Source organism: Rhyacophila brunnea, unplaced genomic scaffold (genome assembly GCF_057557595.1).
Source record: "Rhyacophila brunnea isolate RB1 unplaced genomic scaffold, BYU_Rbru_1.0 scaffold_20, whole genome shotgun sequence".
NCBI classification, from domain to species: domain Eukaryota; kingdom Metazoa; phylum Arthropoda; class Insecta; order Trichoptera; family Rhyacophilidae; genus Rhyacophila; species Rhyacophila brunnea.
Genome location: NW_028232860.1, coordinates 3,548,010 through 3,575,748, shown reverse-complemented (window position 1 = coordinate 3,575,748; position 27,739 = coordinate 3,548,010). Strand labels below are relative to the sequence as shown.

General features: G+C 34.5%; 1 protein-coding gene across 1 annotated transcript; it reads right to left on the bottom strand.

Annotated features, from left to right (window-relative positions):
• Positions 1-560: 560 nt before the first annotated feature.
• Positions 561-27,469, bottom strand: spas (spastin). The gene is made up of 10 exons (XM_085948138.1): positions 26,886-27,469; positions 17,037-17,207; positions 12,064-12,273; positions 9,586-9,800; positions 4,072-4,272; positions 2,962-3,076; positions 2,714-2,856; positions 2,257-2,447; positions 1,726-1,919; positions 561-884 (listed from the first exon to the last, which is right to left on the bottom strand). The coding sequence occupies exons 1-10, from the start codon at positions 27,364-27,366 to the stop codon at positions 721-723; spliced, it is 2,085 nt and encodes a 694-aa protein (XP_085804264.1). The 5' UTR covers positions 27,367-27,469; the 3' UTR covers positions 561-720.
• Positions 27,470-27,739: the final 270 nt, after the last annotated feature.

Here is a 27,739-nt window from a genome sequence, read left to right as displayed (position 1 = left end):
ACTAATAAACCTCATAGAATGAGCAGATTTCTTCTCTATATACACAATTTAAAATGTATGCAATGAATTAAACAACAAATAAAATCATCGTCGAATTCATAAACAACAAAATATCTTTAATAATTAACAAATCATAAATTTTTATCACAATTGTTAGAAAACATGACCAGAGATCGAGTCATTTCACACGGGTAAATGCGAACTGACAACCATATTAATAATTATTATATTGTGATATATTTTTAAAATACCTTATAGAATAATACAATCATTGCCAGCAACAAAAAAATAACATCGCATTCGCGGTTGTTATCCCCGATTAACCTTTTTGTAAAATCAAAACGGTTAAAATTAACCCTATGGTTACCAAAGCAACTGATTACATTTTAGTCCTAGTAAAATACAGATATTATTATTTCGGCGTATTTGGCAGATCAGAATTTCAATATTTACTTCATAATATGTATTGTCATCATTTGAAATATCAGTACACCACCCGTCAGTGGCGACAGGTGTTTACTATGAATTAGGATTCATCAGAATTCGTAAAACATCTTGGTAACCAAAGGGTTAAATATCTTTTATTATCCAACCATATTCCGAGAATAAAAACGTAAAATTTCAGGCCGTATCGTTATAAATAGTACAAATTACACACGGGGTGCAGTGAGCAAATAAATAGTCACATTGTGCAAAACGGGTAAAGAGTCGGCTGGAACCTTAAATACTGACATCGCCGTACTCCAGAGACCACTTTTCATAAGCCACGAGACTCTGCGGAGACACAGATCTTCTGATTCTCTTCAAGGATTCCAGGAAGTCTTCCACGGTGATGTTTCTCACCGCCGATGGATCTAAACATTTCACTTGTTCTGCGTTGAGTTCTGAAACAGATAATATAACTCAAATTATTTCTATTATTGGACATTCAACGGATATTCCTTCTTAATCCTTCATAACACGACAAGAGTATGTGATGGTGACAATTATTGTATAGGATAGAAATGAGAAATGTATTTAAACCTAACTTCGCAAATGGAAGACAGATAAGTAAGTATTAAGCACACAAATAAAAAAAAATTGATTGGTCTAAGCCGCTAACTAAATTAAAAGTAAACTGTGGAGTCAATGGGTTTTACAAGAATTTACAATGTTGCCATAATAACAAAGGATGCCGACACACTTCATCAATGCTAATCAACAGGTGCTAAATTTTGCTTTAACTGTTTGGCTCAAGACACTAGCTGTCTAAGCAGAAATTGCGAATAAATTGAATTAAATGTGACTAAAAATTCTTCCAACACATGGATTTATTTAGAAAATTAAAATTCAAATTAGGCAGCAAGTCAGGCCTCTACGTCACTAAATGCACCACTGTGCGCAGGTGCTATATTTCATGTTATATAGTGAATATGACTGCTTGAATCTACATATTATCAACACCGACCAGAAAAACATGAAAACTGTCGGTAGGGTGTCATTTTCACACAATTTTATCTTTGAAAATATACAGTTATGCTTTTCTGATCGGTATTGACTGCCCTTAATATGTCTGTTTGAATAGATTACCAGGAATTACAAGCCAACACTCAGTCTGCTCTGTTATGCACATATGTACAAGATCCACCATTATGATAGGTTCTCATTATCATCATAAGTGTTCCAATTCATGAGTGTCACACCATTCTTACAATGTAGGAAATAGAGGTAACAATGTGACATTACCTCTGATAGGTCCCAGAGCAGCATCTTTAGCGAGGGCCGTAAGATCACTTCCTGAATATCCATCGGTGAGATTGGAAAGCCTGGACAAGTCTGCCGAAGCGAGCGGGGCGCCATGTCGTTCAAGCAATCGTCGCAGCAAGCTAGAGCGCGTCTCGTGGTCAGGCAGAGACACATACACACGCTTCGGGAATCGTCTGTCAATGGGAAGGATGATTAAACACAACAGAAATAAAAACTTTGCATGATTATGAGTCGTTTCAGTCAGAAGAAAATAACAATGATGCAGTAGTTTATTTTACAAACAACAGATACTAAATAGTATGTAATTTGGGTAACTATTAAATGAATACTGGTTCATAATTTCACATTACAATTAACAAATTAATGTTAAAAATGTTCTGGAATCGCTATCAAGCGCTGTTACTATTACTTGAGATGGGATTTACTTGGTAGAAATCCATTTTACAATAGTAACAAAACATATTCTTAGTTCAATTACATTTGTTCAAGTAATAGAAACATTTTATGCACCTGAGAGCGGCTTCATCTAACTCCTGAGGCCTGTTGGTGGCGGCCATGACGATAACTCGGTCAGCCCCGCTGCTTGGCAGGCCGTCAAACTCTACCAGGAACTCAGTCTTCAGACGGCGAGACGCCTCGTGTTCCCCAGTGCAGCGCTCGCTCAGCAGGGAGTCCACCTCATCGATGAAGATAATTGACGGCTGGAACAATTCAACCAACACTTACACAGTTGGTTCATATGGTTATCACAAGATTTTCCCTATCACGTAACAATTCCTTTCCCATTTCTCAAATCTCTTTGCAGCCCAAAGAGATTTTCACGCCAATGTATTTTAAAAACAATGTTTCGTAACAATAATCACAGTGTGCCATGGCGAATTCCAAGATGCTCATTGTTAGAAATGACATTGAAATACTGATAAGTTTTTTTATTTCGGAAGGAAAATATAACAGATTTAAGGCTCACCTGAAGTTCTCTGGCAATCTGGAATAGCGCTCTCACCATTTTCTCGCCATCACCAACGTATTTGCTGGTAAGCGTGGCGGCCGAAATGGAAAAGAATGTCGCTGAGCACTCGGCAGCAACACACCGAGCCAGCAGTGTTTTACCTGAAGTAATAAAAGCAATTAATCAATAACAAAATACACTACCTATCAAATATAACACTATTAAACTACACTTGACAGTGATTTGGTTAAAATAGAGACACTTACCATTGCCAGGTGGTCCAAATAAAAGAAGACCTCTCGCAGGTGCACGCAGTCCAGTGAAAAGCTCAGGTCGAAGGGCGGGCAACACCACCATTTCTTGAAGGGCTTGCTTTGCGGCCTGAGTAAAAAATTATAATAATAAATTTAAAACACCATACTGTAGAGATTCATTCTTGACATGACAAATAACAATTTATTGATGAATTGTTACTAATTTTCTTATAATGTGGTGTAAATGAGCGTGTCCGGAAATTTGTACGTATGCAGTTCGCCGTATCACACTTCACCGTGAAATGTTGTATCGGAAATATATGGCTGTATGTTAAAGACCGTCCAACCTCTTTGGATCGTATAGTACTGACATAAAATTTATGTCTAAATAAAACACGGTTCTTTTCGGTTTACATTTTACAGGAAGCCAGTAGCAAACGAATTTTGAAAATAGCAGATATACTGGATTATTTTTGTTAGGTTAGGTTAGGTTTTCATTCTTGAATTCATGAATTTTGCCAAAATCAGCTATAAAAATTGAATTCATGTTCATATTGAACCTAATAAAATCGGAGACCGTATAGTACAACGAACTGTGCCACAGTGAAATGTTTTACGTACAATTTACATGTCACCGTAAATGAGAACTCATTCTTGCTAATATTGATCTGTGACAAATTAGAAGACCATTTATTTGTCTATTAACGTGTAGAACTAACCTCCTCTTGGTAATACTAATTGGAAGAGCAATATATGTGTTCAACCAAATTGCTTCTTATATCAATACATTTCACATGTGTGTGAAGGTGAGTTTAAGTAAACATTGTATAATAAATTTTTAAAATAAGGTTACTTTATTTGACTCATTTAGTGTAAATGATGTTTTATGATATACTTAGTTAATTTTTTATTATGCTGTTTTTTGAATTAAATATTTTTCATGTTTTCTTTCTTTCATGTTATCTTTTTATAAAAAAATAATTTGAGATTATATTATTATTAGTACCTACACATTTTTTGATTTGCCAAGTAATCTCGCACCTAGACCTGCCTCTGTATTTTTTTTAATCGCCGACTAGTTATTCAGTTTTGAAAATGAGAAAAAATTTAAAACATAATCACCTCTTGTCCTGCAATATCCTCCCACTGCACTTTGGTGCCCCCATCGACGATCTCATCGAGAATGACCTGCGCGAGCTTTGGATCCACTCCTCGGAGAGTGGTCCCTGTTTGACTGGGAGTCCGGGGACGCGCAGCCGTCCCCCGGCTGGATACCGCCCCCACGCCTCCAGCACGTCTCACAGGAGAGCCATTACCGCCGACCTGTAAAGAGATAAAGATAACTAAATAAATATACACTGAGAATTTGCATTCTAACATTGACACTCAAATACATAATATTGATGGTGAAAAATTGACTACTCGTAACCCAGTTTCGTATTAAAATTGACCACTCGTAACCACCATTTTCACTACTTTTCAGGGGACGATGAAAACTGAATAAAACGAAAGGTATTGAAAATAAAGCAAAGCCAAAAATACGCTTTGTTTAAATAGTGAAACAATGTTTTTATTTATCAGATACTGTTAACATTTTTATGAAACATACAAGTTATTGATGAAAATATATCTTAAGAGATTACAATATATGACAAAAGAAGCTTAATTCTATGATACGAGGAAACAGTTCATACTAAATGGAACCTCTCAATCCCATCTCAATCAGTTTGATTTATTGTGATGATGGAGACTATCATAGAATGCGTGTCATTCTACAGGTATTACACTTTTTAATTCCTGCAAATCTTGAAATTGTGAAAAAACTGCCAAACGCGTCACATACGAGCTACCAACTTTTAAAATACGTCATTCTACAATGCAATTAAGATATTTAATGTTGACACCTCATAAGCAGTAACGTTGATTCCTCATAACTTAAACTTTTTACATTAACACCTATACATTATGGTGACGAGGTAGCTACTTTTGTTATTATGATCAATTTTATGACGTTTCTTGTAATTTTGAGTGAACAGATAGGTAGGTATTGAAAATCTGAACAAATTGGGATTCATGGTCCATTTTGGCCAAAAAATCGGTTACGAGGGGCCAACTTTAACGCGAAACTGGGTTACGAGTAGTCAATTTTTCGCCATCGATATGCTGGATTCATATATGACTATTGTAAAAGTATTGTGAGCTAGTGGTTCTCCAAATCACTGGCCTTTACGTCAAAGTTGTCATGGTTTATCTTTCTGTGGATAAGGTACTTTATGCAAAACTTCTAGCTTATGGTAATTGAATTTTTTAATGTAGATTTAGGAGGATAATTTGAGGTGGAGCGGTTTGAAGAAATAATAGCGACACTAACGCGAACGTTACACCATTAGTTATAGTTATTGTTATATAAGTATAAGAACAAAAAAAAATAAGAAGTTAATTAGACTAGTCTCATTAGTCATAATATAATAAATTCAACCATATTTTGCAATAGATTAAAAAATATAACAACTTCAATTGTAAATTTAATTATTTAGAAATTGTCATTCTCTTGAAATTACATACAGTATAACCTCGTTTTTACGTGCCCGGATATCACGTTTTCCCGGCAATTGCGTGTAATTTTTTCAGTCCCGATGTATTTCAGTACATTTAATACCCGCATTTACGTTTTTCTTTCCCGCGATTTACGTCGGAAATATTCAAAATATGCGAGTTACGCGCGCTTGACAATGATTGGGTCATGACATTCGTTTAGAATGGCGCACGGTGATTGGTCTTTATATAACAAAAAAACAAAAATGCAACAAACTAATATACATGATTTTTTTAATAAAAAATAAAAAAAATTTCAATAATTTTTTTAATTGACTGTTGTTTTGTAATAAAACGTTATTTTTTTAGAAACATAATATTTAAATGTTCTTTTTTTTAATACCCCCCTTTTACATTTTCCCTCCAATTAGGTTTTTTTTCTTCAGTCCCTTAAAAAACGTAAAATAGGGGTTATACTGTATTTCTAGATTACAAAAATATGCTATTTTTTACTAACTCGAAATCATGAGATTTCGCCATGAAAAAGTTGAGCAGGATCCCAGGATTGCAAACTCAAATATGTAGCCAGTTTTCACCGAAGGAATTGACATGCACTAAGATAATATTGTGTATCCATATATTGTAAATACCGACTGATTATATAATTAACATATCGTTTTTACAACAGGATATAAGCCGACCATATTAGTATACAAAATATACACGGTTATCCATAGTTAATCTTCATTGTTGTATCATATTAATCATTCCAATAACGGTTTCTCCGTCTCCTCAAAGTAATGGATGGTATTAATAAATTTTTGATTATATTATTTTAAAAAAATACACAAAAACAATGGCGTTATGAGTGTTTAGTTTTTAATGGAGTATCCATTGAAGTATGTAGTTATCAAGATGTAAGGAAAATTTCTGACTTGCCTATACTTCCACACATCACCACAACTCAGTAACGTGGGCGAACAAAATTATATAGTAAATGTCAGACATGTAAATTTTATTTATAAAATGTTGAAAATAGTTTTTTTATCATGTCCGATCATAATATGGTTGCATTAATAGATTTTTATTTTTACAAGAAATGGATGTTAGACATTTGCCCAACATTTTCAGTTCATTTAGGTCCAGTGTTTCTCAATCTTTTTACACTTACATTGACAATAAGAGAAATGTTTAACGCAGAAATTTATATATTTTTTTTTCCGACCATGTCCGATCCTAATAAGATCATATGGGCTTCCACAAAGTGGAGGATTGTATTAACAGATTTCGTTTTTACGAGAAATGTATGTCAGCCACTTGCTCAGCCTATTAGGTCCGTACTCTGACTCATACACAAATTGAAAAACAATATGTGTACTTGCCTGATCCAGGATTTGAGCCTGGGAGTCACGACACTATAGGCCGCTTAAGCCACGCGGCCATCGTGGGTGGAAAATTTATATATTAAATTAATATTAACGCGGTTGATTTCGTCATGTAAAACCATTATTCTACCTATTTTAAGAAAAAAAACACAATGCAGGTGCAGGTTTGGAAGATTTTATTGGAATTTTTAGCATAGGCATTTGGACGTCAAAAATTTGCAGACCACCGGTTGAGAAACACTGCTCTAGTACAAGCACACAATGAAAAACAACATCTGAATTTTCCGGACCAGGAGTTAAAATCTGGGGCCCAAGATTTTATAAGCTGACACGGTAGCTGGTCGGCCATCGTGGATAAAAATAGTTAGGCATATAGAATTAAAAGCATCCCTATAAAAGAGGTCTATATATTAAACAAAAACTGAATTCACAGGAAAGGGGAAAAACAAAATAAATAACAAGAATTTAATTATTTTATGGCTAAACTTTTTAGTGACTACAATTTTAGTTTTTGCATAATATAGCACCTGCATTTTAGAATCAACAAAAATTTTGTTAACAATTCCAATATTATGGAGTTCTGCCACACAAGCGTCAGTTCAATTAATAATAGTTTAGTCTACAATGACTTGTTACAATAAAAACTAACAATGTTAAGCAATCTGGTTGTTTCAAGCCAAATTTGGCATAGACAAGATGATCCAGTATGGCCACATGCAGCATTCCTTTTAAGGCGGGTGCAGATCGATAAAACTGAAAGTGCCTTACCATAAACAACATTCATTTCTATTCAAGGTTAAATCAATTTATTGTATTGAATTAAAAATTAAAAAGTCTAATGGGGCTACACCGAATGCAGAGGCCTTTAAGATGATTGGCTGTAGATGTGACATGACCTTATCGACCAAGGGTACAATCTAATAAAACGTACTAGACAATTATTGAGGTTACTATTTGCAAACGCGGTTCGTTCCCAAAAACATATTTTGCGGCAAAATGCAATAAACTGTTTTACAGAATAATAAAATACTAATCTGTACGATTTTTAGTTCATTTGTAGAATAGTAAGTATATGATATGTATGTCAGTAGTGAAGGGTGGAGGTAGGCTGTTAAGATCTGCCATAAATAGTGCACATTCAACTTTGATTGTCATACGTATTTGTTTTTATTAACCTCAGGCTACAATTATTAATAGATGGTGTTGGTTAGTTTTTAAAAATCAATTTAACTGAATAGACTGACAAAGTTTAGTGTGCACTATTTATGGCGGATCTTAACAGCCTACCTCCACCCTTGTGGAAAGTGGAGGACTTTGTGTAGGTCCATATGATCTTATTAGGATTGGAAATGGCCGAATAAAATATAAAGAATCATATTGCAGTGTAGGTAGAGTTAACTTTCTAACTGCATTCATCTGTTTATTAAGAATGATAATATTGCAGGAGCGGTTCACAGATGTCTACGAGCAGGGTCGTTTATCGGGTGCTTCTATTTTTTCAAATGCTGCATCTATTAGTAAGTCAATGTCTGAATCAAATAATACTATTGACCTTATGAAGTTGACCATGTTATGTAACAGTGTAAATTATTTTGATGAATGTAAATTGAGTTAAAAAAAACTATGTTTGCAAAAAAGTACGTTTTAACCGTGTACAAAACCACTTGGCATATTATATTTTGAGAAGAATTACATAAGTACATACATGGCTGTGATTTAAAATAAAACAAATATATTTTTATTCACCACAGTAGGTGTATTAATATTCTGTGGAATGATAACTTTGTAAGAATCTGTGTAAACAATGACTTAATTGGTTTGTGTTGGAAAAAATGTGAAAAATCCTAAGTGGTGTAGATTTAAATTGCTTTTAAAATGGTAAATATAGACATTTCAATCTTACCACGATTCCGGTTTTATATATATATATACAGACTTAACATCTATACCAGGGGTTCAGAAAGTGTGTCCCGCGGGCCAATTATGTCCTGTGTGACTTTTTGATGTGTCCCGCGAGATTTACGTTAAATCTGTATTATTTTTTATTCTTCATATCGAATATTAAAAATGACAAATGAAATTAAATATCCTCTGGCAAAAATGAATGTTCCCGTAAATATGCAGTTTGAATGACTAGGTTTGCAAGAGAACGTGGAAGCAAAGTATCTTATAAAGGGCTTTCACTTGAGGTATATCCAAATATAGTTAAACGTGCTAATCACATAGCTTCTTTATTTAGAAGTACCTATATTTGTGAAAAAACATTTTCTACAATGAGCATTAATAAATCAAACTTAAGATCAAATTAACAGACAACCATATTGCATCTGTTTTGCGTATTCACAACACAAAATTTGAGCCTAGATTGCAGGATTTAGTTTCAAACAAACAATTATTGCATAAATCACAATATGGTGAAAAAAATGAAATATTATTTTTTAGTGTAATACGAGTAATAATATTGTATATTTAGTTAAAAATAAAGTTTACATAATGAAATTTTTTTTTTTAATTTTTTTGCGTTACCTATTTTTAAAAAAAGAAAATATTTACAAAAAAAGGGCGGCCCGCCAAATATTTTTGATTTCAAAATTGTCACTTTGACGAAAAAGTTTGTGAACCCCTGATCTATAAGCATTAAATTTATTATGTAGATGCAAAATGAATTTAAATTGCCAAAACACAATGAAAAGTTCTAAATAAACAAATCACTCACGGAGAGTTGTCTCTTAACAGCTGGCGGTGTACCGGCCGGTTTGATCGGGTGTCTTCCACTTCCGTAAGCCAGGCAGGGTCCAGAGCCAGGGGACGTTCCCGGAGAGGAGGGCGCCACTGTCCGACCCATGGAGCGGGGTAGGGTTTGCGACTTGGACATGATGCCGCCAGCCCCCGGTGTTCGCCTGCCTGCCACCGTCAGTTTGCGCCCAGACACTGCATCACAACATACAACTTACTATATAATCTTTGAGATTTCTACACCTAACCTAAAAATATATATAACTTTTATAAACACGCTATAACGCTACACGTTACAAAGATACATTTAATTGCTTGCATTGCGTTGAGAATGTTGAGAAAGTATTTCGAGATTGTTTGCTTTTAAATGTATTTAAACAAAATGTTGAAAATGTTCTTGTTTTGAATTTAGGATCCGTTACAGAATAAGACAACAATTAATACAAAATATTAGAATACTATTACAGGTTGCATAATATCTCCATGTTGCAGTTTCGAAGGGTGGAGGTAGGCTGTTAAGATTCGACATAAATAGTGCACACTAACCTTTGTCAGTCATACTTATTTGTTTTCATTAAACAAAGAATACAATTTACAGATGGTGCTGGTTAGTTTTTTTTAGTGTGCTGTTTAGTTTTTAAACCCTAACTAAACCAAACCATAATAGCTTAGTACGATATGGGCTATCCAACAAAATAGTGCACACTTTCACAGCCACACTCATTTGTTTTCATCGAATTATGAATACATATTATTACAGATGGTGTTGGTCAGTTCAAGCCCTGCCTTACCAAATCTAAAAATATTCTTTTATCTACATATAAGATATGTATGGTTTAATGGCATAATTTTAGATATTTTATAGATAAATGAATATTTTTTTACTATTATCTATTATGGCTTGGATTAGGCAGGTTTGAATTGAATTTCAAAAAACTGACAAATAATATCTACATACATATTTTATTGTTAGTTCAACAAAAATAAATACGTTTGACTGACAAAGTTTATTATGCGCCATTTATGTTGTATCGTAACAGCCTACCTCCACCCTTCGCCACTGCCATGACGTTGGTATGCACACTTTATTTTTGTTGCTAAATTGGTTAACCATCACATAATAATTTCACTGAAAATGACAATATGGAAGAATTTTATATGGGCAAGATGCATGATAAAGAGGGAAAATGAAAAATCGATCATCTACAGATATGATAACATAATATTATCTACAATACAGAGCAACAACATCGAGCTAAGCAAAATATAAAACAGATAAATAGTAAATATGTAATATATAAAAATAATACCAATTTAAAAAAAAATAACAACTAAATTACTTTCTGTCATTTAGGTGTGTGTAAATTTGTCAAATAATTGTGTTAAAAATATAAAACAAACAATTTTTTTTTGTTATATTGCAATACAAATAGCTAGTCTAGATTGATGCTTGAAATATTTTGGCTAAGAAATAAAGAACCCATTTAATAATATTGGCACAATTGAAAAAAAAAGTTTTCCAACAGTTCAAATGTTCAAAAGGTAGATATTGAATACAAAATATACAATAAAAATCGAAGTTATGCGGGGAAAAAAAAATATACGTAGGGTGTATTGATACACCTTGCATTTAGGAAGATGAGGAATCTATCATCAGGACTATTTAATATATAATTTATTTTGCTGCAATATTATTTATTATATTACTCTAGCTCAGATGGAGCACATGGCCCCCGCAGTACAGGATTAATTGTTATCCATTCACTCAATCCGTCTCCAATGCGTTTGGAAGTGGGAGGGATTTATTACGGTGATACAAAACATTAATTGAGAAGCCGAGGATTAAACGAATACAAGGGCACCTGAGTCTACTTAATACATTGGACGCTAAAGACGCACCTAGCGCGTAACGATTAGGTGGCCATTAGATATAATTAGCATGCTATTTAAATGTGGTAATTATCGTCAGCAGTCAGTGTGTTAAAAGTTGTAGATTCTGCATAACTGTTTTTAGCATTCTGTAAATGAGTCATTCTCAGATGATACAAGGAAAAATATTGATATTTTTCAATGTTTATTGGTGTTTGAATGAGGTCAAAAAATCAGACGAAAACATTAATATTTACCACCATTTTACTACATAATATTACACACCAGTCAATGGAGTATAGTTGAATCATAAGAATAAAATGCTTATAACTTTTTATACAAAGAAGTTACACGTACAAATCTTATTTCTTACATAAATAGATGTGAAAACTGCTTTTAACTAATCTTTAACCTATATCTCACTTGTACTCTTTTAATCCCAACAATCGAACCTTATTTAATCCATGTTCCTGCATAATCAAGAATTTGGAATTGTGCCACTGTTACTACAAGGGTGAGTCACAACAAGATCTAGTTTAATATTAGATTTGAATCACCGCAATATATCCGTTAGGTGATAATGTGTTACCTTCTAAAGTTTTCGTAGAGGTCTTGGGTGCTTGTGGGGTGGTATAGGTATTGAGGCGGTGCTTTTGAGAATCCTCCTCACCCTCCCAAATAGTGTTCTGGTCAGGACGGTCCCCGGGGGGTCGGTAACGCGCCTTCGACGTGACCTTCGCCGGGGCGTTTCTGCCGGTGGCGTCTCGCAGCCCCAGCCGGCCCAAATCCTCTAAGCTAACTGTGCGTGGACGCAGACACAAGAATGGAAACAGTACGTGTATTTTAGTTTGCGTACTTTTGATCCGGGCTATGTTGAATATCAATGTTGAACACATGACTAAACCGGTGAGCAAAACTCAGTTACTCTATCATAATTATTGCCAATGAAAAGAACATAGATTAGATATTAATATTCTTTATGACTGACTATTCGTTATGTCATGGTCAATCAATCGTTACTGACGCTTACAATAATTTGACTGGAAAATATTATTTTATAGGAATATTTTGAATGCAGACCCTGTGGGTATATATTATTTTAAATCAGGTTGATTTGAATAATGTATATAAAGGAAGGATTTTTTCATTCTTCCCATGACAATATCGAATTTAATATAATAATAAATTAAAAAGTTACTTTGTAATATCCCTTCACCTTTTACACCCGTTACAATACAACAGAATACTTCGTTAGTGTAGGTTTAAAATATAAAATAAATAATATTGGCTCAAACTTCTATGAAAAAAAAAAAAAAATTACATTCATAAAACATTAATAATAAGTAATAATAAAAAAAAACATGTCCAACATCAATATGCAAATATAACTAAGTGCAAAATACAATGGAAAAAAATTGCAAAGCAAAAAGAATAAAAGGATACCTAGTATAAAAGGAAACTTGTATGTATGCAGTTCGCCGTATCACACTTCACCATGAAATGTTGTATCGGAAATATATGGCCGTATAGTAAAGACCGTCCGACCTCTTTGCATCGTATAGTACTGAGATAAAATTCATGTCTAAATAAAACACGGTTCTTGTCGGTTTACACTTTATAGGAAACCGGCAGGAAACAAATTTTGAAAATAGTCTATAAACTGGATTATTTGTTAGGTTAATTAGGTTAGGTTTTCATTCTTGAATTCATGAATTTTGCCAAAATCAACTATGAAAATTGAATTAATGTTCATATTGAATCGAATAAAATCAGAGACCGTATAGTAGGTATACGGTCATTTCTTTCCGATATAAAACTCACGGCGAACTGTGCCACGGAGAAATATTTTACGTACAATTTACACCCTATAAAACATGAGTACTTCCACAATTAGATTTAATAGGTAGATAATTATAAAATAATTTCCTGGATGGACGAAAGCACAATGGGTCAAATGAATAAAGATAATTATTTTCATGATATTTCAAGAAATGCTTACTGATTACTATAATATCTATATGTGAGCGTAGCCATTTACTATAAATATACATAAATGTATCTCAGCCGTATAGTCATGTTTAGGAAACGTGTGATATTTAAACATTCAGCAGAAGACTAAGGCTTTTCGCTCATGGAGAAACTAAAATCCGACGAACTGGTTGCTGATGGAACTCATAAACTGGCCAATGATTGATGCTTCGCACACAGCGCTATTGAAACCCACTTGCAATAATAATCTCATAACCTCAAACTGTCAAACCCATTGTCTTTCCTACTTCATTCTAAGCTTTTTCCGTAATATCTTTACGGGAATATCCTGGCAGGATTAGTTCTCAATTTCTGCCACAAATTTAAAAATAAAAATTGGTTCGCCCATCTTTAACTTTTGACGTCTTCACTTGTTATTGCATGTTCAGTTCAGTTCAGTGCTACAAATTTTGGTAAGAAAATTTGATTTTTCATCCATACTGCTATTGGCACCACTATTTTATGGGAGACTGGACACTGAGAGACTGGGAGACTAGTATGCCGCGTCTCTTTAGTTTAGTAGCGGACGTTTTAAAACCGAGAGATTTCAGTCTTGCCGTGAGCGAGCTGCCATTAAAATGAATTAGTGGCTGGAATTTTAGTTTCAATCTCGTCTTTCTTGAGTATTCTTGTGAGCGGAAGGCCTAAGTATATAATATATATCAAAGGATGTATAGTAAAACATTGACCTTGTGCATTCAGATAGCATGATTTTAAAAGTATCACAATATGATTTTACGGCATATTGAAAGAAAATAGTGGAATATGTACCCATGCATTGTGGTAATGCACATATTATTATTATATTCAGCATGCTTATTCTTGAAACCGCATTAACTGTTACACAATAATACAACAGCGATATTATGCATTAACAAAATTTAATATAGATAAAATTGACAGATGCCTGTGTTATATTTAGTGTAAGAGTTAACATGGCTTTAAATTAAAGAATAAGTGTAGAAAAATAGTGTAGACATATGAGGCTATTAGTTTTAAAGTTGGTAACCACCATTTTTGCTTTTTTTATATTTTTGTTAATTCTAATTTTGTAAGTTAGTACCTTTCTAACGTTTGTATATTCGTAAAAAATTTGTATACGTATACGTAAAAACAAAGCTCCGCTTGTTGGTTAAATAGAATTTTTTTAGAATTAACACCCACACGTACGTACGTTATGGAAACAAGGCAATAGCTTTCAAACCAGAACACGAACTGCCATTTTATTTTTGGAGCTGCCAATAAAGAATAAAGCAGGAGGTTGATTGCAAAGCCACACATTTTTTATATTTCATGACTAAATTTAAACATGATTATTGTTTTATTTTGATGTTCTCTTTTTGAAGTTATACTTCTTTAGGCGCGTTTGGAAAATCAGATCAGAGTGTATTTTTGGCGTGTGACATGTAACACATAATTAATTTTTTCACACAAAAATAAACGCACTCGATTGGATTCGAACCACTGATTGTTTGGTTATCAGCCAAACGTACTACCATTACACCACAGTATGATACTCCAATCGTGACGATTATACAGTATAATATTATAGTTTAGAATTGTTCCGTTGCCTAGGCAGTGAATTTATTATGGTCGGCCATTTTTCAATTCCTTACGTAAACAAACTATTAAACACCATAGTGGTAGTTGTTACTTTAAAAATAAAAACAACGATAAATAATTATATAATTATATAATTTAGTAATATATGTTAAAGTGTATAGAAATAAACCAACGGCATTCCAATAAGCTGTCCTTTTTCTTGAGTGTGTAATTTAACAAGATAATTAAGAGCTAGTCGAAGAATCTAGGTTATCTCAAGTTTTGTTTTTGTTTTGTTACACCAAAGAAGTATAACTTCTAACGCGCGTTTTTTTTTTTTAATTTGTAAAGGACATATTATTTTATTTGCAGTCATAAATATGCTTAATGAATTTACAATTATTTCAAGATGATAGAATACAAAAGTAACCAATATTGATACTCATAGCTTCAAATATTGTATCGTGAAAATTTTAGAATTTAAATAGTGTGCTGTCGTAGGAAAAAAAAAGAAAGCACTATTTGCCTTTTTATATTTGCAGTACTAAATGTGGATGATAATTTTTTTACGAGTATTTTAAAATGACGGAATATGGAGGTTACCGACTTTGAAACTAGCGGCTTCATATCGTTTATGGGTGTAGAAATTCTACAATTTTAAATGTAATTTTTGATTAGCTGTCCAATTGTCATGTCAATGTACTGTTTACTTTTGAATGATTGTTAAAAAATAAAAAAAGAAAGTATTTATTTGACAGCAGAATAAGTGGCAATTGTTTTAAATTATTGTTTATGTCTTTATTGAGATGTGAAAAACTAAAATTAGGTTGACATTAACAAATTAATAATAATAATATCTCAAATAAAACAATGCCAATGGATGGACAGGCGAGTCAATTAATTATTCATTCTTGAAATTGAAAGTAAGCCAATTTCACACGATCTAACAATATAATAATGGTGAGTAGATACAATTTCACAGAATGGCGATCTGGTTGAATTGTTCTCACAATTGCGTATCAATTGTCAAAGCCAATCGCAGGGATAATATGAAAAGAATTACTTAACTAAAACCACACCTTTTCCTGCAGCTGCGGTGCGGTGCTATGGTCAGTCACACACGAGAAATGCTGACATTTTGTGTTATCTTTATAAGTAACAAATAGGCTGAGTGAAAATATAATTTCTATAATATAAATTAATAACATGTATAGGGTAGTGCTCTATAAAGCTTGCAAACAATAAAACAATAATATAACATACAATCATGCATATTACAGACAACATCTTTGGGAGCAACATGATAAATGACATTAGTGCAATCATAGATGGTTGTTTTTGTGTGTACAGAGAGTCGAAGGAGAATTTATATGTTTCATTAATAACTATTTCCATTAATATCATAAATTATGAATGTTGTGAATTAATTGTACTGTTCAAATGCACACAGTTTTAACTTTCCCTATTAGGTCTTTGTGTTCAGTCCAGGCACATTGATTTAAAACGTGAGTTTGAACCATTCATGGGATTCGAACCCGTAACTTATGGACTGACAGGTAAGCGTTCCCATCTCTATTCTAGAGTAGACTAGTGCAGACTTTAAAGAATGGAATTATAACTGGAAATGCATAGGCAACTTAATTGGCGTAGCAAAAACGACTATATTCAATAATACACCTACATGCTGCAATAATATGAGTCAGTCGGTGGAGAAGTGGCGTAAACTTAAAAATATCACACTGAGATACTTAACATGTAACAAAATTAGCTAAAAAAATATAACATATTGTAGAGGCTATGTAGAGGAATTGAAGAATTCCATCATTTTGTTTACATGTTTCCTTTCTACTTAGGTACGTATCTTTATGCGTTACGCTACTTCTCCGTTAACTGTTTTAATGAATAATAAAAATGCATTTGTAGTCAAATCTTAAAAAGGGAATCACGGAAAAACGAATTGATAAAGCGGGACTCGGTGTAAGTGATGCTCACCCAAAAAGTGGAGGCGGTCTCTGGCCATGCCCAGATTGGTCTGCATCTTGTCGTGCAGCCTCTGCGCCCGCTGCCACGCCTCCCCCCGCCCCCCCCAGCATTCTACTGCAATGCCTTGCTCCAGCTCGCCAATGCCTTTTTTGTACAGTTCGATCGCCAGCTCCTTTTGACCTGTCAACAGAATTAGGTACATATTACTATTTGTACTCCAAGGTATAAAACCACTATATTTCAAAATCCGAGAATAGTCGATGCGATTGATTGTATGATGGGGCCGAATATCGAACTGATGTCAAAATGAAATAAAAACTGTCATTTCTCATTTTTAGGTGTGGTTACATTACATAAGTGCCCTGATATGGATGGCCCTTAGACTTTGGTAGCACAGGTTTTTAAAAATTAAAATCAGTTATCAGTAAATTTTTAACGCTTAGAATGCTACACAACGATATATCGTTGTTTTTGATAATGGCCAGAAATGCTAACAATGATAGTCGTTTTGCTTTTGATGCCTGAAATGTTAAGTTAATTTTGGAACATACTACTGCACCAGTGGTACGAAACATTGTTTATCTATTTAGTTTTATTATTGTGTAATATAACCCGATTCATATATGTTTTGTGACTGGGTAGGTTTAGAACTATTGTATTTTTTTTCATGGCATCACCCTTTTTACAATAAAAACAATTCCAAATACAATTTCAGTTTACCATATAAAAAATTATTTACAGTCAAATTCTTGGTGGAAGGACAATGTTTTATTTTATTTTATGCATTTGAAATAATGGGAAAGACTTTTACTCAACTCAGTGTTTAAAGTAGAGTGGATTTGTGCTATATAAAAACAGTTTCATTTATAAAAAAATAATGAAATAAAATCATTTGCAATACATATTTTAAATGTTCCAATAAACAAACACCATGAAGACCTTTTTCACAAATCACGCATATTGTACGCGATCTTTTAACGAGGCCACCATGCAAAATTTTTCTTTTCAGCCGGGTAGTTTCCTAATTCCACTACTTTGTATTATCCCTCGTGTGGCATAACCGATTGTTTCCAATAATTGATAAAAATCAAAACTCTGTGCGCGGATCGTGCATTTCGCTCGCTCTCGCGATCGCCCGTATGATAGAGCGAGAAAGAGATATGTCAATTATTTGCCTCGTTAACTATTCAAAACGATAAATTAATTACGAAACGTGTTTTCATAATATTCCGATTTCGCAGAATCAATTAGAGTGGTAAGGTGTCGAAAAATAATACAATACAATTATCAACAATTATTGGTAGCAATCCTCGACCGGATTTTGCACAACATCGTAGCAGCCAAAGGGTTAAAAAAATCCAAGGACTGTTAAAAATTTCATCATAGCTGAGTGTCATTTTGGATATTTTCTCTTAACGGTTCTATGCCTTCAGTGAGCTTTCTCGCTCTATGAGGCCGTGATCAACAGGCGGCACATACACATTTCGCGAGTTATTTCGTCCGACTTTAAACTCAAATTACTAGCCACTGTCGATTGATTTGCATAATCTAAAAATTAAACACACAGTGACATCTGTTTGAATAATTATGAAATAATAATAATAATAATAAATAATTATCGGTATATCACGCCCACGGTGGCCGCGCGGCATAAGCGTCGGACTATAAAGCCGTGGGTCCCAGGTTCGAATCCTGGGTCTGGCAAGTACACATATTGTTTTTCAATTTGTGTGTGTCAGGGTATGGACCTAATAGGTTGAGCAAGTGGCTGACATCCATTTCTCGTAAAAAACAAATTCTGTCAATACAAACCTCCACTCTGTGGAGGCCCATATGATCCTATCAGGATCGGACATGGTCGGAAAAAAAAAAAAAAAAAAAAAAAATATATTGCCCCTTTTCACGTGCATGGATTTACTGTTGACAGTACGTATTATCGCGGCCATAACAAGAAAATGCACATGTAAACATGCATCACTGTGCTAGTTGCAAGACTGCATGCATGAATCAAAAAAGTTCAGAAGCTTCTAAATTTTCACGCAATAGTTGGTACTTGCATGGCGGTGTGTATGCGCAGTAGAACGATAGTGGCGAACCTGCTGGAAGAAATATGAACTGCACCACATAAAATATGTTATGGTCTACCGAATATCTACGAAATTGTTTGAATCTGTCAAATAGCACCATACGATGACAACATAGCGTCTCGCTTATGCTTGAAGAATGACATTGGAGAAACAGTCAGCACTTTTACGTGTAAACAGTTATTATTGCGATAGTTTAAAATACACACTATTGGTTGGTGCAAGTAAATTCATGCGCGTGTACAGGCGCTATTACGGCGATTTTAGTTAGAGGTTCGCTCTATATTCAACACATGTCATAATTGCAGGGTTATCACAGAGAGGATTCCCCTTTCAATAGCTGGAAAATTTTTCATCGTAGTGTATGAATCTAATATTACTTGACATATTTTGCAGTTGGAATATTTCAAAAGATTTTAGAGTAAGTATCGGGATAAAGTGCACTGCGTTAAGTTTTTTATATCATCCACTAATTATAAAAGTTGAGTATTTGCGGTCTTTGAACATTTTTTTTTACTTTACACCGTAAACTTCTGATTTTTTCAGCCTCAAAATGGAAGGAGAACATCTGGGCGAACAATTCTTGGACAGGTTTGGCCATGCTGCTGAATATGACAGTGATATTGATTTCGATGATAATGAGGCGGAACAAGAAATGTCGAAATCGAAAAGAATCAAGGTAATGTGGCTCTTTGCGTAGAACCTTGCTTGAGACTTATTACATGATCATCATCATCAGGGGCGCGACAACCCGGTGTGGGTCCTGGCCTTCTCCAACAGCTCCCTCCACCTGTCCCTATCCAGTGTGGCCGCTTTCCAATTTGGTACCCCCAGAATACGGCAGTCACTGGCAGCTCCATCTAACCAGCGAATCTTTGGCCTCCCTCTTCTTCTACGTCCTATTGGATTGCTGGACATCACTCTCTTTGCCGGTTCATTGTCATTCATACGGTGCACATGACCTAGCCATCGCAGTCTCCCAATCTTAATTGATTGAACTGCGCTGCAATCTTCGTTCAGTCCGTAGAGCTCAGCATTATATCTTCTCCTCCAATTGGTGCCATCCCTGATCGGTCCATATATACGGCGGAGAATTTTTCTTTCAAAGATGTTCAGGGCTCGTTCATTTCGCAGAGTTAATGTCCAGGTTTCCGATGCGTAGGTGAGCACTGGCTTTACAAGTGTCTTGTAAAGAGTGCTTTTAGTTTGACGAGATAGTAAGCGGGACTTAAAATGTCTTAACCCTTTATAGGGCAAAGGCCGAAAACGGTTTATTTATCGACCACCTCATTTATGAACTATAAGTCATACACTAAGTATGGAAATATCAACCTTAGTGCGTCAAGACGTTGTCGAGAACGTTCTCTGGCTATGAAAATAAACCATCTAATATGAAGTGTACGTCAATCGCTCGCAAAACACTATTTCGACGATTGGTCGATGTATCAGCCATTGCGCGTTTGCGGTCGCGACTCGACGAATTCGCGAGTGACACTTGACTTTGCAAGTCATTTTGTTCCCATTTATATTATGTGTTATGAAAAAAGTTATGTACATAAGTATTTAATATGTATTTATTTATCGATTTACATTATATTTTTTACAAATATATTGTGATAGAGTACTTGTTTCATCATTCTATTGCCAAGCGGGAAGTACATAACCTCAAATTTGCAATTCGCACGGCTGACTTCTAGAATTATTTTAAAAATAAAAAAAGCGGCTTAGGCAGCTTTGTATAGTTATGTTTTATTGTGAATATAGTATACTATCATAGATATATTTTAGTTTTACTCAAAATATTTGGGATCGGAAAAGTTTTCAAAATATCCGCAAAGAAATGGTGTTTTTTTGTTAGTTGTGACATCAATTGAATGCTAAAGTACGAAATTACTATCAATATCGCAACTTTCATGGGTTTATATTGTATTATATTTGACTGTAGAAGTAACATCATCATCAGCTGGGTCTATCCACTGCTGGATGAAGGCCTCCCCCATCATACTCTACTTTTCTCGGTCATTTCGTAATATGGTGATGTAGTAGATCGGTAGGTACTGTTACGATAATATGTTTTATTTTTGTTGCAGTTCATGAGTAAATCTAAGAAAAAGAGCTGTCGATGTGCTTATTGTAGTATGGCTAGAGAGCCAAAAAGCATATCTTATTTTTGTAAGCAATGTAACGTACCGCTTTGCATACTATGTTTTGAAAAGTATTACGTAAATGGGTGTAAAAAAATAATTTTAACTTTTCTTAAGATTAGATAAATAATATGTACAACAGTACAACCATTATTTATTTGTTTTATTTGAAAAAAATATATCAAAAATTCAAAAAAAAAACACCTGAATGGGCACTGGTTGATAAAAAAACCATCATAAATTATAGTTTTTCCAAATTTCTGATAGATATTTTTTATTTTTATATTGAAATTGTCTTAAGATATTAAATATCTGATGCAAAATGATAGAGATCGGTTTGAAATGAAGAAAAAAATGCTTTGCCCTATAAAGGGTTAACAGACCAAAGTAGCATTTATTCGCAGACATGATTCTCTTGTTGATTTCTTCTGTAATATCATTATGTCGAGTTACAAGAGATCCAAGGTATATGAAACTGTCGACCGTATCAAACTTGTATGCACCAATATCTAACTTTGGTGCGACTTCTCGTGGTGTGACATAGACAGGCATGTATTTAGTTTTTGACTCGTTTATTTGTAAACCCATTCTTTTGGCAGAGGCTTCTAGTGCTGTGAATGCCTTTTTCAGCGCCAATTCTGATATGGCAATGATGTCGATATCATCGGCATACGCCAGCAGCTGCACAGACTTAGTAAATATCGTGCCGCTGCCACGGGCATCAATCTTTGCATCCCGTATCGCCTTTTCTAGCGCAATATTGAAAAGAAGGCATGCCAGAACGTCACCTTGCCTTAGGCCATTCAGTGATACAAATGGCTCGGATATTTCCGCTTGAACCTTGACATGGCACCTTTTACCTCATTTAATGTCGGTGGTTCTTCGTTATCATCCACGCCACTTTGTACTGATTCCTGGTCATGAGTATTAATGTTAGTGTTGCCGGCATCATTATGGGGGGTATTTAAATGTTGATCAAAGAAACCCACCCACTGGGCAAGAATACGGTGCTTTTCTGTGAGTATCATGCCATTGTCATCCTTGCACATTGTGATACGAGGCTTGAAACCCTTCCTAACATTATTTATCTTTCTATAGAACAGCCGACTTTCTTGGGCTTTATAGTGTTCTTGGAGTAGGATCATTTCCTTTTTTAAATAATCACGTTTCTTTTTCTTGTGTAGTTTCTTTTCTTCACGCCGGCGCTTTTTATACTCATCGTCTGATGCCCGTGTTTTCTTCTGTAGCATCATTAAGTAAGCCTCATTCTTTCTCGTAGTGACTTTGCGGCAATCTTCGTCAAACCATTCTGATCGTTCATCTGTTTTTCGGCGTCCTAAGGTATCATTAGCTGAGGATACTATGGCAGTCTTGCACTCTTCCCAGTGTTGATTCACCTCTTCATGGTCTCCAACCTCAACATTGTCGCTCAGGTGAGTGTTCAAGCTCTCCTGGTACCGAGCCAGTTCCTGCGGAATCTTCAGTTTCTCTGTGTCAAAGGGTTTTTCTCTTGCTCCCATTTCCTTTTTGGTGTTCGAGATCTTTGCTCTAACTTTTCCACACACTAGGAAATGGTCTGAGTCTACATTAGCCCCTCTGTATGTCCGGACGCTCATTAGATCCGATCTGTGCCTGTTGTCTATCAAAATATGGTCTATTTGGTTTATTGTGCACCCATCCGGGGATTTCCAAGTTCCCTTATATATATCCTTACGGGGAAACATTGCGCTACCAATAACCATATTTAGTGACGCTGCACAGTTAATTAGTTGGGTACCATTGTCATTACTTTCATTGTGAAGACTATGTTTTCCGACAATGGCAGTGTAGATCTCCTCCCGTCCTATTTTGGCATTTAGATCACCGAGTATTATTTTGACACTACTTATTACATGATAGACGAATAATAATTTTTCAGTTTCGTTGAGTATTATTTTATTAAACATTTTACTAACACAAAAAAGTTCGCGTGACATTTTGTGACAACCCTGATGTTTTGTAAATTTTTAAAATGTGTTTTTCTGCGCAACTAGCGGCGCGGCCAAACGACACATTGTGTATTTATTAGGTAAGTCTATATGATATAGTTTCAATATATTTCCAAAAAATATACTTAATTATATTGGGTTTTATTTTTGCTAAAAAATTCTGCGGCCTGCGACCAATCGATTATTTAATAGAATTTTAAAGACTAACCAACACCACCCGAAAATTGTTTTTTAAGTTCAGTGAAAATAAAGAAGCATGACTAACAAAGTGTGCAATATTTCTCTCGGATTCCTACAGCCTACTTCTACTCTTCCCCAACTGCTAGGTTATTACTAATAGGTTGTTAGCCATTCACTCAATCCGCTGGGTGCTTACTCTGGATTAATCACACATTGAAAAATTACATGTGTATTTTGCCAGGATTCAGAGGCAAACACACTGCCACTGCTACACCATGGGTTTATGATATAATAAAACGACAACTTTTAATATGGTTAAAGCATCATAAGAACATATAAGTAAGATTGTATTGAAATTTATGAGTAGAAAGAAGTATTTATTTGTCTCTTCAAAACTGCAATGCATCAAGCTAGAGTTCAACCGGATAGGTAAAAATAAGCCCAACAAAAATACTGACCAGTTTCCTTTTATGGAGTTTTTTATTGAGAAGTTAACATCGATGCAACACTAAACACTGCCCATAAATCTGCCTACACACTTGGCTGAACCCAGTTAAATAAACTCAACCATAGAATAATATTATGTTAATCTCTAGCTTCGGCTGTGTAGAAAAAAATGTTAAAGGTACGTGATAATGTACCTACATAACGCGTGGACCAGAAAGAATTCAGAGTATTATGCACCTTGTTGTGTGCATTATAAATAAGTTATCGATCAAAAATATTATCTTCACAACAAATTTCTTGGATATAAAAGATTATTTATTTCAATATAATATAGTAAATTAATAACATTAGTAATCCAAATACATATTTTTTTATATTCAATACGTCTTACTGAATATACCTACATAACGTTTGTTAAGAATGTTAGATTCTTTATTACAATTAATTAAATATTAATAATTAAAAATTTCAATAATTTGCAAGAATCATAGACGGATCGAAAGCATTCACGCGGAAAGTGAAAGACGTGAGTTTGAGTCCCACTCGGCCGAACTTCTATTTGTAATTTTTTTTCTAGGTTTTTCACAATTGTGTTTTTTTCTTTATAGATAAAAAAAAATAGAAATATTTAGATAAGTACTTACATATTTTTTCATACCACTCTTTTTTTGATACTCATAACGAAATCCGGAATCCGGTTAATCATACATTTATACAGGTACACGTCACTTTGTAGAATTCCCACCATTCGAAAAAAAAATGAGTTTATGTTTTGTTGGTTTTGTGATGTCACATTTTCTACAATCCCCCCAACACAAATCATTAGATTATACCCCCCTCCCACTCTTCATCATCATCATTCATACATCATAATATTATATGGAAGACCCCTTTCTTCTTCTTATTCCCGAATAAGAAGTGAACGAATGGCAAACAACCCATCCTCATAAAAAGGTCTGTTAAGAAATCTCAACTTTTTATGGATACCAAAAATATTTTTTACTTATGCCTAATTCGACACCTCCTATCAGTGGCGCACCCAGAATTTAATATTGGGGGGGGGCCCAAGAAGGAGAATGTAAATTAGTACCATAGGTTCTTTTGCTTCTTCACAGCCTAATTTCTTGTTTATCGGTATTTTGTCTATTGCACTCGGTGTACCTACACCATGGTCCCCACATCCTGAAACGGACCCTCAGGCTAGGATATTTGGCGGCCCCCCTACCTACCGCTAAGATTAAAGGCAGTGTGAAACACTACATTAACGTTTTTGAAATTGTGTTTTAGTTCAAATTAAGGGTAAGTACTTATACAGTGAATTATTGGCGATTTTTAATACATCCACTTTAATAATGGAGCTGTCGAGTATCGACACATAATAATCAAAAAAATTATTGCACAATTATATGAGTAATTGAAAATGTTCATGGCCATGAAGTATAATAGCGCCGCAGGCGACTTTTTTTACTATTAAAGCTAATTTATGATGTGTGTTTATCTCACTTATCTGGTCAACCCGACCCGCCGGGCCCCCAGGCTAGAGCTGTGTCAGCCCTCCCCAGCCATGACCTACACCACTCCGGAATTGGGGTGGACACCGAGAATTTTTGACAGTTCCATTAGGGATTGGGTTTCTAAAAAGACCTGACATTAGTGTTTAGTGTTGTTCTAAAAAGGGTGCTGGAGAATTACAAATTATTTTTTTTCCAGTATTTTTATTTGTCTTAAGCCCAAAGGTATAGTTTATTGGCTTTCAATTTCAATGTTTAAAATCATTCTGATAATTTTCATGTTTGGGGGGTGCCAGGGCTCCTTGCCCCCCCCCCCCCCCCCCCTGGGTGCGCCACTGCCTCCTATATACCTATAAGGCCGGAGCTGCAAAATGGTAGTTTTCAGTAGTATGATTTTAATAAATTTTAATGACACCAATGTTAATTTTTAATCCTGGAATCGTAATTTTTTAGTTCATTGATAGGTATATCATATTGATTGAATTTTTGTTTTTTTTTTATTATCATTGTTGTATTATCTTTAAAATTATTTAATAAAAGGAAATCAAGTCAAAATAGCCAAAAACGCAGTTCCGATCATTTACGTAGGAGTCGAACTATCTGATGATTGGTTGTTAACCATTCATTGAAGCTTTTTTCAGGGGTTGGGAACATTGATTGAACACTCTGTTAATTATTTCTAGTGAATAGACATTATAATAAAATTAAAAAATATATTATTTTATTATCCACTTAGGTAGATAGGTAGGTGCCTGCTTGATCTGCATAATTGAATAGCAGTAAAATAAATAAAAAATACAACAGGTCACAATGCCGGTCCGAGCTTGAGGAGGCGAAACGGGTCCTAATCATTACTAAATTAAGTATATGGAACAAGTACCACGCAAAGTTTGTATTATTTCACACATAGGTTAAATAACAAGTGTAATTTATTTAGGAAATGGGATTTGAACCCTAGATGCCAGCCGTGACTAGCTACCTATGGGTTGATTGGCATATTGTGTGGGTGTCATAATGTTTTCAGATATTTAGGTATAACAATATTTATATAAAACTCACAGTTAAAATTTCAGAAAGGTTATGAAACTCTGGAGTAGACTGTAGGGAAGGATTTTATTATGTTGTGTAGACCTACTTACATATTATTATCTCAGGAGAAAAAATGAAAAGATCCCTTTGTATACCTACAAATGTGTATATTTTTATACAATTATTGCGCAAAATACTACAGATCGTGGATGACACGTTTCAAAACAACCCTAGTAAATAATAATATGTTATTAGGTATGTAGACACTGTGAAATACAAACATTGCTTCTCAATGCTTTGTGGAGGTAAGTAATGAAATGGTTCCTTGTTTATTTACTTTATTATGACAGGTACTACTTTGAGAATAAACAAATGAAAAATATTTGTACAATTTATAGGCCCATAAGAGTAGATGAATATAGCTGTATGATGGAATAATAGATCAATTGGGTAATGAAGAACGTAGAATACATACCTTCATTTTCTTCGTCGATCTTCAAAGCCTTTGATATGTATTCAAAAGCTCTTCTGTGATGATGCTTCTGCTTCGCTAGAAGAGGGTCTCCGGGTCCTGGACCGCTAGCCCTAGGTACAGATGACATTGTTTCAGGAGTCAACAATTGGTCAGTAGAATCGCTTTTTTCTCGTACCACAATTTCTAAATTACATTCACCATTCCGGCGCGGTCTGTGCAAAATTCTGTATGTAGCCGTGTAGATGTATTTAAAAATAACAAACAACTGATACAGAATAGACCGAAGGATGTTGAAAAGAATGATTACGGGAAGGGAAACAACGTATAAATTCCTTTTGTGGACCGAGGGCTGGGGATCATTGTTGCCCAAGGTCACAAATTTCACTACGTCTGATTCAGACTTTCTGGATTTACTACTCGACGATTTGCTTTGACTCTTGCGAACGCTTCGACCAACATGACAGTCGTCTCCAGAAACCATTAATCACAATTAAATACTTTGCAGCGGCCCACCACCGTCGACAACGGATTTTAAATAACTAAAGAATACGCGGTACAGGAGCCATCAACGCCATTTTATGACTAATTTCAATTTTGTAACTGGCAATTCTTTCAAAAACAAAACAAAGTGTTCTCATTTTTTGAACCGAAATGACAGCCCACAGCTGTTTAATAATATTTTTGTTTTTAAATTAACTTAAAATGTAAATTATAAATAAGATAATACATCCGTATATAAATCAATATTATAAAAAATAATTGTATATAAATGCGTGGGGAAATTGTTCAATTCAGAAAATAATATGTCGAAGTATAACCAGAAAATTATATAACGGTGCACAAACGCTTTCACG

Excerpts from the sequence above, each read along its gene's own strand:
- spas (XM_085948138.1), bottom strand. The coding sequence starts at position 27,366 with ATGGTTTCTGGAGACGACTGTCATGTTGGTCGAAGCGTTCGCAAGAGT. Across the intron at positions 17,208-26,885 it reads GATCGACGAAGAAAATGAAG|GTCAAAAGGAGCTGGCGATC; the intron begins GTATGTATTCTA and ends TTCTGTTGACAG. Across the intron at positions 885-1,725 it reads TGCTCTGGGACCTATCAGAG|AACTCAACGCAGAACAAGTG; the intron begins GTAATGTCACAT and ends TATCTGTTTCAG.